The 18,955-nt window shown below is 42.2% G+C and overlaps 1 protein-coding gene across 3 annotated transcripts; it reads left to right on the top strand.

The window, feature by feature from the left end:
* The first annotated feature begins 670 nt into the window (after nucleotides 1–670).
* LOC118401539 (transcription factor BTF3 homolog 4) lies at nucleotides 671–18,870 on the top strand. Of its 3 annotated transcripts, XM_035799134.2 has the most exons (7): nucleotides 671–807; nucleotides 10,136–10,320; nucleotides 16,454–16,521; nucleotides 17,556–17,669; nucleotides 17,923–18,124; nucleotides 18,350–18,409; nucleotides 18,502–18,870. In XM_035799134.2, exons 3-7 carry the CDS (start codon nucleotides 16,468–16,470, stop codon nucleotides 18,546–18,548), a joined length of 477 nt encoding a protein of 158 aa, XP_035655027.1. In that variant the 5' UTR covers nucleotides 671–807; nucleotides 10,136–10,320; nucleotides 16,454–16,467; the 3' UTR covers nucleotides 18,549–18,870. The 3 variants fall into 3 exon arrangements, with proteins under 3 accessions (XP_035655027.1, XP_035655028.1, XP_035655025.1); XM_035799135.2 differs by lacking the exon at nucleotides 10,136–10,320 and having other exon boundaries at nucleotides 761–807; XM_035799132.2 differs by lacking the exons at nucleotides 671–807; nucleotides 10,136–10,320 and adding an exon at nucleotides 15,720–15,861.
* The last annotated feature ends 85 nt before the right edge of the window (nucleotides 18,871–18,955 follow it).

Below are 18,955 nucleotides of genomic sequence, written 5' to 3'. Positions count from 1 at the left end.
TCTGAATACTTTCTGAATGGACTGTATTTAAAAAACAAATCTGTTGTTGTATAGTACTGTCTTTTTACCAGCTAGGGCCATCTACTTCAAACCCATTCCTGCAGTCAATGGACCAAATCTCCCTCTAGTGGCCTCATGGGTGGGATGTTATTAATATTTTTCATAATATCATAATTAATAAATGTTTTTTTTTTTTTATCCACCAAAAATCTGGTGTTTCTATGTCAAACAATGTTGTTATATTTCAGTCTTCTGTGATGTATATAAAGTGTAATATTGGGATGCAACCTCAAAATGTAATACATTACAACTCTAGATCTGGTATGATACAGGCGTCTTCTTTTTTATAAGCTCCTAACCATGTGTGTGAGGTTCATACATTTGCTTCAAATTAGATTTGTTTAAGACTCCCAAGAAGCACTCTGCATGACCCTAATTTAGCCCACTGCTATAAAAGGCTTTAATTAAGAGCTGTCTGTCTTCCCAGTAGTCTACTTTGTGTGGGAACTGCTGACTGCACATCATTTGCAGCAGACTGTTGACACATCAACCAGGATTACGTACAGGAATTTATGACTGTTGTTGTTTTGGCAATCATTGGAGATGGAGTGGTTTCTCCTCTCCTAGGCAATCAGCAATTAGTACCAGGAGGTGTGCTCTTTACCTCTTCTAGGCAATTAGCAATTAGTGTTAGTACTTCAGTCTCCCCTGTTTGCTCAGCGGCAATCGTGTTAGCTGCAGTCGTGTTAGCTGCAGTCTCATCGCTGAAACAAAGACGATTCTGTGGAGTTATTCGGGAAAGATAAGGTTTCATTCACACCACTCTCTCACTTGAGTATCTTACCTAGATTTTTTTTGTCATTTTGCTCTTTTGTAGCTTTGTCAACTATGTCTGTTTTCTATACCTTGGTCTATATCCCTTCTCTCGTGAACAAAAATATAAATGCAACATTTTCAAAGATTTTACTGAGTTACAGTTCATATGAGGAAATCAGTCAATTGAAATCAATTCATTGAGCCCTAATCTATTTCACATGACTGGGAATACAGATGGCTTTAAAAACAAATGGGCCTCACAATGGGCCTCAGGATCTCGTCACAGTATTTCTGTGCATTCGAACTGCCATTGATAAAATGCAATTATGTTAGTTGTCCATAGCTTATGCCTGCCCATACCAAAACCCCACCTCCATCGTGGGTTACTCTGTTCACAACGTTGACATCAGCAAACCTTTCGCCCACACAAAGCCATACACGTGGTCTGCGGTTATGAGGCCGGTTGGCCGTACTGCAAAATCTCTAAAACGACATGGGTGATAGCTTATGGAAGATAAATTAATGTTCAAATCTCTGGCAAGAGCTGTGGTGGACATTCCTGCAGTCAGCATGCATATTGCACGCTCCCTCAACTTGAGACATTTCCGGCATTGTTTTGTCTGACAACTGCACATTTGAGTGGCCTTTTATTGTTCCCAGTACAAGGTGCACCTGTGTAATGATCATGCTGTTTATGGGGCGGCAGGTAGCCTAGCGGTTAGAGCATTGGACTAGTAACCGGAAGGTTGCAAGTTAAAACCCCCGAGCTGACAATGTACAAATCTGTCGTTCTGCCCCTGAACAGGCAGTTAACCCACTTTTCCTAGGCCGTCATTGAAAATAAGAATTTGTTCTCAACTGACTTGCCTGGTTAAATAAAGGTAAAATAAAAATGCTTCTTGATAGGTCATATCTGACAGTTGGATGGATTATCATGATAAAGGAGAAATGCTCACTAACAGGGACGTAAACACATTTGTGCACAATTTGAGAGAAATAAGCTTTCGTGCATATGGAATGTTTTGGGGGATCATTTATTTCAGCTCATGGAAAAGGACCAACACTTTACATCCTGTTTTTTTTTTATATATCTTTGTTCCGTGTAATTTAGTGTACCCTTCACGCACAACCCATATGGAACTCCTGGTGTCCGGCAGCATTTGGAAGGCTGAGATGAACTCTGCCTATGCTACCCTTCAATCCCTAGATTTTTTTGGCCCTGATGGAGACACTGCTGCTCTCCATCTGACTATGTGTTCTCTCATATTCCAAGAGTATCTGGTGATTGTGATGGTAGCACAGAGCTACTAATTTCTCCTAAGTGATTTTATTTTCTCCCTCACTCAGTGATAGAATAATTGGATTGTTTTAAGATAATGGCTAAAGTGTTCCACTCTGAAATTGTCTGTGTGTGGGAAATGTTTGAGAATCATAAGAAGATAATATGAAGATGTGTGTAGCTCTGTTGGAATTTTAATACTAGGGTATTATAGTCTTCAGTAGGAGTGTAAGCAGAGTGAAGTTGTAAATCACCATTATCTATCCAAATTGTAGCATTACTTTGGGAGACTATTATTTTCCATGGGGAGGTATAAACAGTTGTAATTCTAAGTTGATTAGTTATTAGAATTAGTTTTTGATACAACGTTTTTTATTTTATTAATGACTTGTTTGAAAGCGGTAACTGACCAGTTCCCTGAGGTCCTGGTCTTGGGGTACTTATACAGTGGTACTGTGTTTAGGCTGCATGTAGAAAGGAGAATATACAGTGGTACTGTGTTTAGGCTGCATGTAGAAAGGAGAATATACAGTGGTACTGTGTTTAGGCTGCATGTAGAAAGGAGAATATACAGTGGTACTGTGTTTAGGCTGCATGTAGAAAGGAGAATATAGTGGTACTGTGTTTAGGCTGCATGTAGAAAGGAGAATATAGTGGTACTGTGTTTAGGCTGCATGTAGAAAGGAGAATATACAGTGGTACTGTGTTTAGGCTGCATGTAGAAAGGAGAATATAGTGGTACTGTGTTTAGGCTGCATGTAGAAAGGAGAATATAGTGGTACTGTGTTTAGACTGCATGTAGAAAGGAGAATATAGTGGTACTGTGTTTAGGCTGCATGTAGAAAGGAGAATATAGTGGTACTGTGTTTAGGCTGCATGTAGAAAGGAGAATATAGTGGTACTGTGTTTAGGCTGCATGTAGAAAGGAGAATATAGTGGTACTGTGTTTAGACTGCATGTAGAAAGGAGAATATAGTGGTACTGTGTTTAGGCTGCATGTAGAAAGGAGAATATAGTGGTACTGTGTTTAGGCTGCATGTAGAAAGGAGAATATAGTGGTACTGTGTTTAGGCTGCATGTAGAAAGGAGAATATAGTGGTACTGTGTTTAGGCTGCATGTAGAAAGGAGAATATAGTGGTACTGTGTTTAGGCTGCATGTAGAAAGGAGAATATAGTGGTACTGTGTTTAGACTGCATGTAGAAAGGAGAATATAGTGGTACTGTGTTTAGGCTGCATGTAGAAAGGAGAATATAGTGGTACTGTGTTTAGGCTGCATGTAGAAAGGAGAATATAGTGGTACTGTGTTTAGGCTGCATGTAGAAAGGAGAATATAGTGGTACTGTGTTTAGGCTGCATGTAGAAAGGAGAATATAGTGGTACTGTGTTTAGGCTGCATGTAGAAAGGAGAATATAGTGGTACTGTGTTTAGGCTGCATGTAGAAAGGAGAATATAGTGGTACTGTGTTTAGGCTGCATGTAGAAAGGAGAATATAGTGGTACTGTGTTTAGGCTGCATGTAGAAAGGAGAATATAGTGGTACTGTGTTTAGGCTGCATGTAGAAAGGAGAATATAGTGGTACTGTGTTTAGGCTGCATGTAGAAAGGAGAATATAGTGGTACTGTGTTTAGGCTGCATGTAGAAAGGAGAATATAGTGGTACTGTGTTTAGGCTGCATGTAGAAAGGAGAATATAGTGGTACTGTGTTTAGACTGCATGTAGAAAGGAGAATATAGTGGTACTGTGTTTAGACTGCATGTAGAAAGGAGAATATACAGTGGTACTGTGTTTAGACTGCATGTAGAAAGGAGAATACAGTGGTACTGTGTTTAGACTGCATGTAGAAAGGAGAATATAGTGGTACTGTGTTTAGACTGCATGTAGAAAGGAGAATATAGTGGTACTGTGTTTAGACTGCATGTAGAAAGGAGAATATAGTGGTACTGTGTTTAGGCTGCATGTAGAAAGGAGAATATAGTGGTACTGTGTTTAGGCTGCATGTAGAAAGGAGAATATAGTGGTACTGTGTTTAGGCTGCATGTAGAAAGGAGAATATAGTGGTACTGTGTTTAGACTGCATGTAGAAAGGAGAATATAGTGGTACTGTGTTTAGGCTGCATGTAGAAAGGAGAATATAGTGGTACTGTGTTTAGGCTGTGTTTAGACTGCATGTAGAAAGGAGAATATACAGTGGTACTGTGTTTAGACTGCATGTAGAAAGGAGAATACAGTGGTACTGTGTTTAGACTGCATGTAGAAAGGAGAATATAGTGGTACTGTGTTTAGGCTGCATGTAGAAAGGAGAATATAGTGGTACTGTGTTTAGGCTGCATGTAGAAAGGAGAATATAGTGGTACTGTGTTTAGGCTGCATGTAGAAAGGAGAATATAGTGGTACTGTGTTTAGGCTGCATGTAGAAAGGAGAATATAGTGGTACTGTGTTTAGGCTGCATGTAGAAAGGAGAATATAGTGGTACTGTGTTTAGGCTGCATGTAGAAAGGAGAATATAGTGGTACTGTGTTTAGGCTGCATGTAGAAAGGAGAATATAGTGGTACTGTGTTTAGACTGCATGTAGAAAGGAGAATATACAGTGGTACTGTGTTTAGACTGCATGTAGAAAGGAGAATACAGTGGTACTGTGTTTAGGCTGCATGTAGAAAGGAGAATATAGTGGTACTGTGTTTAGACTGCATGTAGAAAGGAGAATATACAGTGGTACTGTGTTTAGGCTGCATGTAGAAAGGAGAATATAGTGGTACTGTGTTTAGGCTGCATGTAGAAAGGAGAATATACAGTGGTACTGTGTTTAGGCTGCATGTAGAAAGGAGAATATAGTGGTACTGTGTTTAGGCTGCATGTAGAAAGGAGAATATAGTGGTACTGTGTTTAGGCTGCATGTAGAAAGGAGAATATACAGTGGTACTGTGTTTAGGCTGCATGTAGAAAGGAGAATATAGTGGTACTGTGTTTAGGCTGCATGTAGAAAGGAGAATATAGTGGTACTGTGTTTAGGCTGCATGTAGAAAGGAGAATATAGTGGTACTGTGTTTAGGCTGCATGTAGAAAGGAGAATATAGTGGTACTGTGTTTAGACTGCATGTAGAAAGGAGAATATAGTGGTACTGTGTTTAGGCTGCATGTAGAAAGGAGAATATAGTGGTACTGTGTTTAGGCTGCATGTAGAAAGGAGAATATAGTGGTACTGTGTTTAGGCTGCATGTAGAAAGGAGAATATAGTGGTACTGTGTTTAGGCTGCATGTAGAAAGGAGAATATAGTGGTACTGTGTTTAGGCTGCATGTAGAAAGGAGAATATACAGTGGTACTGTGTTTAGGCTGCATGTAGAAAGGAGAATATACAGTGGTACTGTGTTTAGGCTGCATGTAGAAAGGAGAATATACAGTGGTACTGTGTTTAGGCTGCATGTAGAAAGGAGAATATAGTGGTACTGTGTTTAGACTGCATGTAGAAAGGAGAATATAGTGGTACTGTGTTTAGGCTGCATGTAGAAAGGAGAATATAGTGGTACTGTGTTTAGGCTGCATGTAGAAAGGAGAATATAGTGGTACTGTGTTTAGGCTGCATGTAGAAAGGAGAATATAGTGGTACTGTGTTTAGGCTGCATGTAGAAAGGAGAATATACAGTGGTACTGTGTTTAGACTGCATGTAGAAAGGAGAATATAGTGGTACTGTGTTTAGACTGCATGTAGAAAGGAGAATATACAGTGGTACTGTGTTTAGACTGCATGTAGAAAGGAGAATATAGTGGTACTGTGTTTAGACTGCATGTAGAAAGGAGAATATAGTGGTACTGTGTTTAGACTGCATGTAGAAAGGAGAATATAGTGGTACTGTGTTTAGGCTGCATGTAGAAAGGAGAATATAGTGGTACTGTGTTTAGACTGCATGTAGAAAGGAGAATATAGTGGTACTGTGTTTAGACTGCATGTAGAAAGGAGAATATAGTGGTACTGTGTTTAGGCTGCATGTAGAAAGGAGAATATAGTGGTACTGTGTTTAGACTGCATGTAGAAAGGAGAATATAGTGGTACTGTGTTTAGGCTGCATGTAGAAAGGAGAATATAGTGGTACTGTGTTTAGGCTGCATGTAGAAAGGAGAATATAGTGGTACTGTGTTTAGACTGCATGTAGAAAGGAGAATATAGTGGTACTGTGTTTAGGCTGCATGTAGAAAGGAGAATATAGTGGTACTGTGTTTAGACTGCATGTAGAAAGGAGAATATAGTGGTACTGTGTTTAGGCTGCATGTAGAAAGGAGAATATACAGTGGTACTGTGTTTAGACTGCATGTAGAAAGGAGAATATAGTGGTACTGTGTTTAGGCTGCATGTAGAAAGGAGAATATAGTGGTACTGTGTTTAGGCTGCATGTAGAAAGGAGAATATAGTGGTACTGTGTTTAGGCTGCATGTAGAAAGGAGAATATAGTGGTACTGTGTTTAGACTGCATGTAGAAAGGAGAATATACAGTGGTACTGTGTTTAGGCTGCATGTAGAAAGGAGAATATACAGTGGTACTGTGTTTAGGCTGCATGTAGAAAGGAGAATATACAGTGGTACTGTGTTTAGGCTGCATGTAGAAAGGAGAATATAGTGGTACTGTGTTTAGGCTGCATGTAGAAAGGAGAATATAGTGGTACTGTGTTTAGGCTGCATGTAGAAAGGAGAATATAGTGGTACTGTGTTTAGGCTGCATGTAGAAAGGAGAATATAGTGGTACTGTGTTTAGACTGCATGTAGAAAGGAGAATATAGTGGTACTGTGTTTAGACTGCATGTAGAAAGGAGAATATACAGTGGTACTGTGTTTAGGCTGCATGTAGAAAGGAGAATATAGTGGTACTGTGTTTAGACTGCATGTAGAAAGGAGAATACAGGGAAAGGAGAATACTGTGTTTAGGCTGCATGTAGAAAGGAGAATATAGTGGTACTGTGTTTAGGCTGCATGTAGAAAGGAGAATATAGTGGTACTGTGTTTAGACTGCATGTAGAAAGGAGAATATACAGTGGTACTGTGTTTAGGCTGCATGTAGAAAGGAGAATATACAGTGGTACTGTGTTTAGGCTGCATGTAGAAAGGAGAATATACAGTGGTACTGTGTTTAGGCTGCATGTAGAAAGGAGAATATACAGTGGTACTGTGTTTAGGCTGCATGTAGAAAGGAGAATATAGTGGTACTGTGTTTAGACTGCATGTAGAAAGGAGAATATAGTGGTACTGTGTTTAGGCTGCATGTAGAAAGGAGAATATACAGTGGTACTGTGTTTAGGCTGCATGTAGAAAGGAGAATATAGTGGTACTGTGTTTAGACTGCATGTAGAAAGGAGAATATATGTGTACGGCTATCTTCATGATCTGATAACCATCCTAGAGGTCACCAATAGGATAAGGGAGTATGGACTCATTTAGAAAATAGTTTTTAGCGGTAACATTGTGTTTGTTACATTTGTCTTAGAGGGTATAAAGAAAAGGTTAATGTCATAATGCGACATAGTCAATGTTTGTCTAGTTTCCTGAAACAGAATTGGTATGAACTTAACTGTTATGATCTGTGTTTTTATTTTGTTGAGGTTATCATGAAAGGTGACGTCAGATCGTGTTTCATTGCATGGTAGAAATAGTTTGACCATATACGGTGTGTGTTTAACCTTAAAACCCTCCCTAATCGGCTGAAAGGAAAAAGCAACATTCGCTCCTCATTCACTCCGCCTATTGACCCAAACCAGTCAGGCTTCAAGACAGGTCACTCCACCGAGACTGCTTTTCTCTGTGTCATGGAGGCTCTCCGCACTGCCAAAGCTGACTGTACAAACTCAGTCTCACATCAGAATTCATGTCCATCCATGTTTATCAAACTCCACATTTTGACGTTGTTCCAAATTTCAAAGTATTTAAGGTTAAGTTTAGGCATTAACTATTAAAGGCTGAAAACAAAAATATAAACTACTTTCTATCGCTGGATTTGAACATGCAACCTTTGGAATAAGAAGCCGACGCTTACGCCCATCCACCTTCCCGCCCACAATGCCTTAGCAAAACCTACTTGAAAGTAACAGTGCTCACTGTTGCCCCTTGTGGCCGGTTTCCACATCATCTTCCGACATCCTCAGACATGGATGGACGTCGAATACTGACTTGTATCACGGATGACCTGCTTGGACTCTCTCTCCTGTGTATTCTCCAATATCTATCCACTGCCTTTGACATCATGGACCATCAGATTCTCTTCTCACCGCTGGGCGTTGGCGTCTCAGGCTCTGCACACTCTTGGATTTCGTACTACCTGGCAGGCCACTCCTACCAGGTAGGAGCCCTCTTCTCTCTCTACACCAAGTAACTCAGCTATGTCATATCCTCACATGGTCTCTCCTACCCCCCTTCTGACACCTAGGTGGTGACACAATTCTGCGCACCTGGCAGATATCTCAGCTTGGATGTCAGCCCATCAGCCCATCAGCTCAAACTCAATCTCGATCAGATGGAGCTGCTCTTCTTCTTGGGGAAGACCCTGCCTTCTTCAAGAACTGTCCATCACGGTTAAAGACTCCATGATGTCCCCCTCCCAGAATGAAAAGAACCTTGGCGTGACATCAAAGTAGGGACTTGCTCCTGCAGGTTCATGCTCTACAATATCCGTGGAGTACAACCCTACCTCACACAGGAAGCAGTGTAGGTCCTAATCCAGGCACTTGTCATCTCCTGTCTGACCTACTGCAAGTTGATGTTGGTTGGGCACCCTGCTTGCCATCAAACTCCTGCAGCTTATCCAGAATACTGCAGTTCAACCTTCCCACGTTCTCCCATGGCAACCAACTCCTCAGCACACTCCACTGGCTTTCAGTTGACGCTTGCATCCACTACAATACCATAGTTTCTTGCCTACAGAGCAGCAAGAGAGGCTGCCCCTTCCTACCTTCAGGCAATGATCAAACCCTACACCCCAACCCTAGTACTCCATTCTGCCACCTCTGGTCTCTTGGTCCTTCAACCTCTACGGGAGGGCAGCTACAGCTCAGCCCAGTCAAAGCTCTTCTCTGTTCTGGCAACCCAATGGTGGAACCAGCTTCCCCTGGTAGGATAGCAGAGTCCCTTCCCATCTTCTGAAAAAAAATCTGAAATCCTACCTCTTCAAATAGTCAACAAAAAAAATGTGCCTTTCGTAAAGTGATATGGTGTGTGGTCCTCCCACTACAATTCTGGCTCCATACAGTTTTAGTCTACAGATAAATTATTTCATGATTAATTTCCTAGGGTGGTGATAAAACTGCACATTATCTTGATACTTTCCAAAAAATATTGAGGGTTTTATTCTGGTCACATGATGATCGATGCTTGACTGCCTGACAAATATTCTCACTCTCATCCATAATAATATCATCATGTAGACTTGCCTACCCGCACAACAACCTGCACGATCTGCCCGCTGTTGGCTAGAGCACATGTGCCAAGACCAGATTAGGCACATTTGATATTTAAAGCAACAGTTTTTGTGACAACTCAGTAGAATTGAACATGCAATGAAAACACATTGAACTTGAGCTTTTTAGTCGGGACATGAGAACTTATGCAACAAAAAAAAGTACATTTTGTGTGCACTGTCATTACGCACAGCTTTTTATTTGCAACAAGTCCGTTTGGTGGAAACGCACCACTGGCAGGAAAATGTGCATATTTACTTTATGCAGATTAAAAAAATATTTGCATGAAAGTCTTTTGCCAATTGTATGAAAACCTAGCTAGTGACTGAGATGTGGTTGTCCCAACTAGCTATCTAAAGATGACTGCACAAACTGGAAGTCGCTCTGGATAAGTGTCTGCTAAATGACTCAAATGTAATATGTGGAAGTTTAAGATGAGAATGTAATGCACTGCGAAAGCAAATCCCTTGTCATTTTCCCTTGATTCAAGAGAGCTGGGTATACTGTAATGTGTTGAACTAAACCCTTATAACAACACTTTCAACGGTTCCCTTCAAGTAATTACATTTAGTCTCACATAATGTCCTATGTTCTCCTAGGTTACTGTCATCATACTGAGCACCCAGGTCCAGGGCGAGTGTGTTTCTGGACCCCTGGGTCTACATCCTCCTGAGGAAGGCCATCTTCAAGAAGCTCTTCCTGCTGGTGCACAGCTGCTGGTGCACCAAGTCCCACTCCCACCCTCTCAACCACTGGAAGTAGACCAACGGCACCTCCATCAGCAGTAAGCCAGACTGCTTCTGCTTGGATGGAAATGTCAGAGGCCTACCAGACACAATATTGTGCAGTACATTCATGAGGCGTACAAGACACTGGCATGTTAGTCATCATTGACAGTGACAAACACTTAATGGCTGGACCCAGATGGACACCTGCTGGCCACCTATTGATTGCTTCTAGTCAACCTATTAGTACTTTACTACCTAACCTTGAAAGGCTGAACTCTGCAATCAGAACTAGATGTCAATGTTGTCTTCTCTGTGACAGTTATGGCTTATAAACCCAGCTGCTCAGAACTAAAGACATCTGTAGCTCCAGAGTCCCTCACAGCCCTCAGCAAGTGCATAATGACAAGGCCAATTGATTGTTTTACAGCTCAGTCAGTGAGCGACTGAAATATCACCTCAGCAGGTGTTCCTCTGGTAAAATTAATTGTTCTGTTTCACTGCTGCCGTTGTGTCTGGCAGATTAAAAAGTAAGACATTTTGGATTCATGTGTCTCTGTCCTAAGTGAGAGTACTTTTGTTTGATGGTTTTCTGGATTGTTTTTTTTCCCCAATTTGGTTTAAGTCATTTTAAATATCAAGTTCGTTCCCCACCTCAAACCACAGTCTGATCGGACCCCCTTGCATATGTTTGCCACCCCTGCCCTAGGCGCGGCTGCCCTACAAAGGCAAAACTCAGTAACTACGCCATCAGCGAAACTGAAATAGCTTGAAAGATGTTTTTACTAGCCAGCCAACTGTGTTCGGTAGATAAGTGAAAATGCAATGATGTATAATGCAATTATTGAGTAATACTTTATGCATCTCAACCATGAACACTGATTTGACCTATGCCCCCTAAAATGCTCTCTGTATTTTGTATGGTATTAAACACCTATATGGGTAATGCAAAGTGCTGTACCTACAATCTAAACCATTTATGCAACTTTCTTGTTTTCCTGTTTGATGGAAACAGTTAAATCTCAAACTAAATTCTTACTGTAATTAATGGTTTTGTTACGTTTTTGTATTTTTGAATGTTGTATTTTTTGCCATAAGGTGCAGAATGGTTACTTAAACATTTGACTTTTTGCAGTAAATACAATCTAAATATGTTTATCCAACTTTCCTGTTTATCTGTTTTTCATATGGTCATTTATTTGACTTTGGTCGTAGGTCAAATCGGTGATCATCAAATTTTATTGGTCACATACACATGGTCAGCAGATGTTGTGAGTGCAGCTAAATGCTTGTGCTTCTAGTTCCAACCATGCAGTAATATCTAACAATTTCACAACTAACTTATATCAAATTTATATAGTCCTTTGTACATCAGCTGATAACTCAAAGTGCTGTACAGAAACCCAGCCTAAAACCAAAAGCAGCAAGCAATGCAGGTGTAGAAGCACGGGGGCTAGGAAACTCTCTAGAAAGGCCAAAACCTAGAGAGGAACCAGGCTATGAGGGGTGGCCAGTCCTCTTCTGGCTGTGCCGGGTGGAGATTATAACAGAACCTGGCCAAGATGTTCAAATGTTCATAAATGACCAGCATGGTCAAATAATAACAGTAGTTGTCGAGGGTGCAGCAAGTCAGCACCTCAGGAGTAAATGTCAGTTAGCCGGTCATTAAGAGTATCTCTACCGCTCCTGCTGTCTCGAGAGTTGAAAACAGCAGGTGGCGGGACAGGTAGCACGTCCGCTATACACACAAGTGTAAAGGAATTAATAAGAATATGTACATATAAATAGATGGATGAGCGATAGCCGAACGGCATAGGCAAGATGCAGTAGATGGTATAGAGTTCATTATATACATATGAAATGAGTAATGTAGGGTATGTAAACATATTATTAGTGACTAGAAATTTGAGCCAGTATGTTGGCAGCAACCACTCAATGTTAGTGGTGGCTGTTTTAACAGTCTGATGGCCTTGAGAGAGAAGCTGTTTTTCAGTCTCTCGGTCCCAGCTTTGCACCTGTACTGACCTCGCCTTCTCGACGATAGCGGGGTGAACAGGCAGTGGCTCAGATGGTTGTTGTCCTTGATGATCTTTTTGGCCTTCATGTGACATCCGGTGGTGTAGGTGTCCTGGAGGGCAGGTAGTTTGGCCCCAGTGGTGCGTTGTGCAGACCTCCCTACTCTCTGGAGAGCCTTACGGTTGTGGGCGGAGCAGTTGCCTTACCAGGAGGTGATGCAGCCCGACAGGATGCTCTCGATGCTCTCAAGTGTTTTTGGTGACAAGCCAAATTTCTTCTGCCTCCTGAGGTTGAAGAGGCGCTGTTTTGCCTTCACCACGCTGTCTGTGTGGGTGGACCAATTCAGTTTGTCTGTGATGTGAACGCAGAAGAACTTAACTTTCCACCTTCTCCACTACTGTCCGATCGATTTGTATAGGGGGGTGTGATCCCTCCACAATCATCTCCTTTGTTATGTTGACTTTGAGTGTGAGGTTATTTTCCTGACACCACATTCCGAGGGCCCTTACCTCCTCCCTGTAGGCCGACTCGTCATTGTTGGTAATCAAGCCTACCACTGTTGTGTCGTCTGCAAACTTGATGATTGAATTGGAGGCGTGCATGGCCACACAGTCATGGGTGAACAGGGAGTACAGGAGAGGGCTGAGAATGCACCATTGTGGGGCCCCAGTGTTGAGGATTAGTGGGGTGGAGATGTTGTTTCCTACCCTCACCACCTGGGGGCGTCCCATCAATGTCCAGGACCCAGTTGCACAGGGCGCGGTTGAGACCCAGGGTCTCGAGCTTATTGACGAGTTTGGAGGGTACTATGGTGTTAAATGCTGAGCTGTAGTCAATGAACAGCATTCTTACATAGGTATTCCTCTTGTCCAGATGGGTTAGAGCAGTGTGCAGTGTGAGTACTATCGTCTGTGAACCTATTGGGGCGGTAAGCAAATTGGAGTGGGTCTATAGGGTGTTAGGTAGGTTGGAGGTGATATGGTCCTTGACTAGTCTCTCAAAGCTCTTCATGAGGACGGAAGTGAGTGCTACGGGGCGATAGTCATTTAGCTCAGTTACCTTAGCTTTCTTGGGAACAGGAACAATGGTGGCCCTCTTGAAGAATGTGGGAACATCAGACTGGGATAGGGATTGATTGAAAATGTCCGTAAACACACCAGCCAGCTGGTCTGCGAATGCTCTGAGGACGCAGCTAGGGATGCCGTCTGGGCCGGCAGCCTTGCGAGGGTTAAGACTTTTAAATGTTTTACTCACGTTGGCTGTGGTGAAGGAGAGTCCGCAGGTTTTTGTAGCGGGCCGTGTCGGTGGCACTGTCTAGTCCTCAAAGCGAGCAAAGAAGTTTAGTTTGTCTGGGAGCAAGATATCGCGGTCCGCGACGGGGCTGGTTTTCTTTTTTTAGTCCGTGATTGACTGTAGACCCTGCCACATACCTCGTGCCTGTGCCGTTGAATTGCGTCTCTACTTTGTCTCTATACTGATGCTTAGCTTGTTTCATTGCCTTGTGGAGGGAATAGCTACACTGTTTGTATTTGGTCATGTAAAAGCGGTGGTTCGCGCTTTCAGTTTTGTGCGAATGCTGCCATCAATCCACGGTTTCTAGTTGGGGAAGGTCTTAATTGTCTCCGTGGGTACAACATCACCGATGCATATGCTAATAAACTCGCTCACCGAATCAACGTCTACATCAATGTTATTGTTCGACGCTATCCGGAACATATCCCAGTCCACGTGATCGAAACAATCTTGATGCTTGGAATCAGATTGGTCGGACCAGCGTTGAGCAGACCTGAGCACGGGCGTTTCCTGTTTTAGTTTCTGTCTATAGGCTGGGAGGAACAAAATGGAGTCGTGGTCAGATTTCCCGAAAGGAGGGCGAGGGAGGGCTTTGTATGCATCACGGAAGTTAGAGTAACAAGGATCCAGAAATTTTCCAGCCCGGGTCGCATATTCGACATGCAAATAAAATTTAGGGAGCCTTGTTTTCAGATTAGCCTTGTTAAAATCCCCAGCTACAATAAATGCAGCCTCATGATATATGGTTTCCAGTTTACATAGAGTCCATTGAAGTTCTTTCAGGGCCGTCGAGGTGTCTGCTTGGGGGGGAGCGGTGAACACGGCTGTGATTATAATCGGAGAGAATGTCCTTTGGTAGATAATGCGGTCGGCATTTGATTGTAAGAAATTCTAGGTCAGGTGAACAGAAGGACTTGTGTGTTATGATTACACCATGACTCGTTAATCATAAGGCATACACTCCTGCCCTTCTTCTTACCAGAGAGATGTTTGTTTCTGTCGGTGCGATGAGTGAAGAAACCAGGTGGCTGTACCGACTCTGATAACGTATCCCGAATGAGCCATATTTCCGTGAAACAGAGAATGTTACAATCTCTGATGTCTCTCTGGAAGGCAACCCTTACTCAGATTTCGTCACCCCAATGAAGTTGAAAATTAAAACTGTTAAAGGTAAGGGTTATTATGGTAAAGAGTAGGAATTAAGGTTAGAGTAGGGACATTCCAAGGATTCCACACAGCACTAACCTATGTAGCCTCGTAATTTTTATATTTAACTAGGCAAGTCATTTAAGATCAAATTCTTATTTACAATGACAGCCTAACCCAGACAACACTGGGCCAATTGTGCACCCCCCTATGGGACTCACAATCACAGCTAACTGTGATACAGCCTGAAATCAAACCAGGGTCTGTAGTGACACCTCTATCACTGAGATGCAGTGCCTTAGACCACTGCGCCACTCGGGAGCCCATACTAACCAGTCTGCCAGACTGATTACTGCTGGTGTGTAGCAAGTTTAAAGTTTTATCGGTCGTATGTAGAGGATACACGTGGTATACACCATCCAACAAAATACTTACTTGCAGTTTCCTTCTCGACAATGCAACAACAATAAGAAATCAAATTTAAAAATAAGAATAGGTAAATATAGTAAAATGCTCAATAGAATAGACATTTTAGCATAAGTAGAATAGAGGAAAGCACAATATTTACATATGTATCATTGGGTCGCAAGTGTTTAAATTGTGCAATAGTAAATAAGAGTCTGGTTGTGTGTGTGTGTGTGTGGAGAGAGAGTCAGTGCAGGTGGTCAGTCTAGTTCAAGTGTCCAGCAGTCTGTTGGCTTGTAAATTGAAACTGTCTCTGAGCCTGTTGGTATCAGAACTAACGTTCCGATAGCATCTGCCGACAGTAAGGAAGTAAACAGCTCATGGCTGGGGTGTGTGGGGTCCTTGATGATGTCTTGGATGTCTTGGTTATAGGCTATGCTGGCAGGTGATAAAAGTGATTTAATTCAAATTAATTTCCAGTGATGGATAGGTGATGAGGGATATTGTTTATACAGAGACTTAGAATGGTTCTGTTTAATTGCATTTCAACAAAGAAATCTTATCAAAATGTTGTCTCAGACAGTCCCCTTTATACTACTCCTGTGCAGTAGGGGGATTCGTAAAGGTTTTATGATACCACGGAAGAAGATATTAGTCATATGGTGAGTTACGTCATTTATCGCTCATAGTCATCCTCCATCTTTCGCTGTCGCATGCTTCCTCGGATATCTTCGGATCAGGTATGGTATATCGTGTTTACGTAAATACGAGAGGTTTCGTGGTCTACAATTACATGTGTGTTTCATAGTTGACCGGGAACGAAGTATTTTAGGCGAAAAGAGGCGTTGACACTTCGTGTGATACCCAGCAAGTCCACTAAATGAGCTTGCTAGCCAGCCTGTCTGATTAACGTTAGCCTGGCTAGCTAATGTTAGTTATATCTGGACATTTGTTCATATTACGTCGGCGACAGACAACATATTTTGTGAAAGGTGTCGCACGTGGATTAAACTAGTTTTCAAATGGCATGTTCTTGTGTTCGCTACTTACTGTTCACCGTAGTTAGTTACACCCCCATGTTAAATGTGGTTAGCTAACTAGATAAAGGGCTTATAACTAAACATAGTAAGTTAGCTATCCTAGTTAGCAGCAGCCGTATGGGGTTGTAACCTGAGTGGAGAGGTTCTGACACTGGTCATCTATGGAACACATTGTTTTACTAATAGTTGATGATTGATAAATTGCCAACCCATATTGCCTATACTGCCTCCAATTGAAAACCGATACATTGTCATGTTTTACTCTAACTCATAACCCCTCTCATTCTTCCAGGAAACGTTAGTAACATGAACCAAGAAAAATTAGCGAAACTTCAAGCCCAGGTCCGGATAGGAGGAAAGGTAAGATAATTCTCAATCTTTAGTGATGGTTGCTTCCCTTGAAATGGACAGCAACGATGTGCAGTCGTAATTTCAACAAAAACGGTGCGGTTCTGAACGACAAATTGAAGAATGTGATTATGGAGGCAGGAGTATTCTTTCAAATGCTCACACACCCATATTGATCCGGCCACACCCACTGAACAGTAGCATATGTACCACTGAGACTATTGAGGGACATGTGCACCGTTTTGGGGAAACGTATCGTTCAATATAAACAGTCACACAACATAAATGTTTAATGAACTGAACACACCCCTGATTTAGGGACTATGGGCTTCACCAGGCAAATTCAAGTCTGAACCTCAACTCAGTGGCACATGATGTTTTCATTCTCCCGCTGTAATGAAGGACTGATTTAGACATGAGACACAAGGGGTGTGTTCTGTTCAACGTTTGCTACATTGCGTGATGGTTTGTACTGAACTAAATTTTTCCCCAAAATGTTGAGCACAGTCTTCAACAGCCTTTGAGGTATATTTGTTCCTGGTTGATGAGGTGTGGCCTTTTTTATGGCTGTGACCATTTTTAATATATTAAAACTTGTGCAGCACTCCATAGACAATCGCCCTCTGGGCCACCATAATCACTCCTTTCTTCAAATGGTCGTTCAGCAGCCCATTTCCCTCAAATTAAACATTGTTCTGTTGTGCAATTCATTATGAGGTAGAACAGAATACACGCAGTACTCGGGACCTCCAGACTCTGATTTGAATACCCCAGGGCTACAACATGAGATGCACACACGTGCCATTGAAGTCAATATAGACACGTGGAGTGTCCAAACACTGTTCTTGTTGAGAACCACTGTGTTGGCTGTCTTAGTTGTTTGCCGTTGTAAGCCCAGAGGGACCTTTTAAAAAATTAATTTCTCTTAATTTTGGGGGGCTTTAGGACTGGTACAAATCACCAGGTGGAGGTCTCAGAGGACTGGATATACCCCTGCTGTGTTTATCCTCTAAGTATGTTCCGACATCTCCCTGAATTGTTTTTAGGGCTCGGCACGTAGGAAGAAGAAGGTCGTACACAGAACGGCAACAGCCGATGACAAAAAACTTCAGAGTTCGCTAAAGAAATTAGCTGTCAACAACATTGCTGGTATTGAAGAGGTAAGCAACAGCAACCGTTTCACACGTCTTTGCATTTCGTAGATAATGTATTGTAACACATGCATTGCACGTTTCATATATATTTCCTCCCTCCTTTGAGACTCCTGTCTCCAGTTTATAGATTAATTTGAATGGAATGACTGCACTTCTGATGACTCTTGCATGGGCTACAGTCTTGTATGTCAGTCACTTTGGGCACCAAACTTGGAGAATAATCTGAAGTAACCGAAACCCCCACCTGCTCTGTCACTAGGTAAACATGATCAAGGATGACGGCACGGTGATCCACTTCAACAACCCCAAAGTGCAGGCGTCTCTGTCGGCCAACACCTTCGCTATCACTGGCCACGCCGAGACCAAGCAGCTCACAGAGATGCTCCCGGGCATCCTCAGTCAGCTGGGTGCCGACAGCCTCACCAGCCTGCGTAAACTGGCAGAGCAGTTCCCTCGGCAAGGTGGGTTGGCAGATGCAGTAGGCTAGGGTGTATTTACGAGGAACCAAACGGGTAAATAAAAACGGAGGGACCTACCTGAATTTGTCCAATAGAAACTCTTGTTTAACTTTTGCTATAGCTTTCTGCTGTGTGCACTAATGAATACACCCCTGGGGATTATTCTGCAACCTGAGACCCAAAGAACGTCTTGATGGTTATTGCGTACAATTTCTTGTTTTGTTTCAGTGCTCGACAACAAAGCCCCTAAAGCAGAAGATATTGAAGAGGAAGATGATGACGTTCCAGGTAAGGATGATTCTGTTTAAGACTTCAGAGGAAACCACACATAATTTCAACCTGTAAAACCATCCTTTGTTTTCCTCTCCCTTTCTCTTCAGACCTGGTGGAGAATTTTGACGAAGCATCAAAGAACGAGGCAAACTGATTGATCTTCCCCTCAAGACCCAAAACAAGGATTGGAATTGCAATTAAGAAAGGCGACTTCTCCTGTGTTTTAACTTTTAGCTATGAAGGCATATCATTTCAAACACTATCCCGTCAACCGGAGACTTGTGTATCTTGAAATGGCCCACGGATGCAGCCCTTATCAGACTGGCTTGCGCACTTAAACTCCCAACACATTGGTCAACAGTTCAGTACTTTGCACCACATTGTCAGTCTCGATCAGGATTGCGGTGGTCTTTAAAATAAAGCTAGTCTCAGAGGTTTTTTTTGTTTATGAAACAAAATAAAGGTGATTAACATTTTGTACATGGTGCTGTGGTCTTTCTAGCTGTTGAATGGGGGTATTTTGTTTTTGGAAACTACAATTTTCACAATGTCTGCCACCCT

The sequence above is a fragment of the Oncorhynchus keta genome, chromosome 22 (assembly GCF_023373465.1).
Source record: "Oncorhynchus keta strain PuntledgeMale-10-30-2019 chromosome 22, Oket_V2, whole genome shotgun sequence".
NCBI classification, from domain to species: Eukaryota; Metazoa; Chordata; class Actinopteri; order Salmoniformes; family Salmonidae; genus Oncorhynchus; species Oncorhynchus keta.
This window is presented reverse-complemented; position numbering and strand designations above follow the sequence as displayed.

Bases quoted from the DNA above. Each gene is read 5' to 3' on its own strand.
- LOC118401539 (XM_035799134.2), top strand. From the start codon at position 16,468: ATGAACCAAGAAAAATTAGCGAAACTTCAAGCCCAGGTCCGGATAGGA. The intron at 16,522-17,555 runs GTAAGATAATTC...AATTGTTTTTAG, and splicing joins AGGTCCGGATAGGAGGAAAG to GGCTCGGCACGTAGGAAGAA. The intron at 18,125-18,349 runs GTGGGTTGGCAG...GTTTTGTTTCAG, and splicing joins AGAGCAGTTCCCTCGGCAAG to TGCTCGACAACAAAGCCCCT.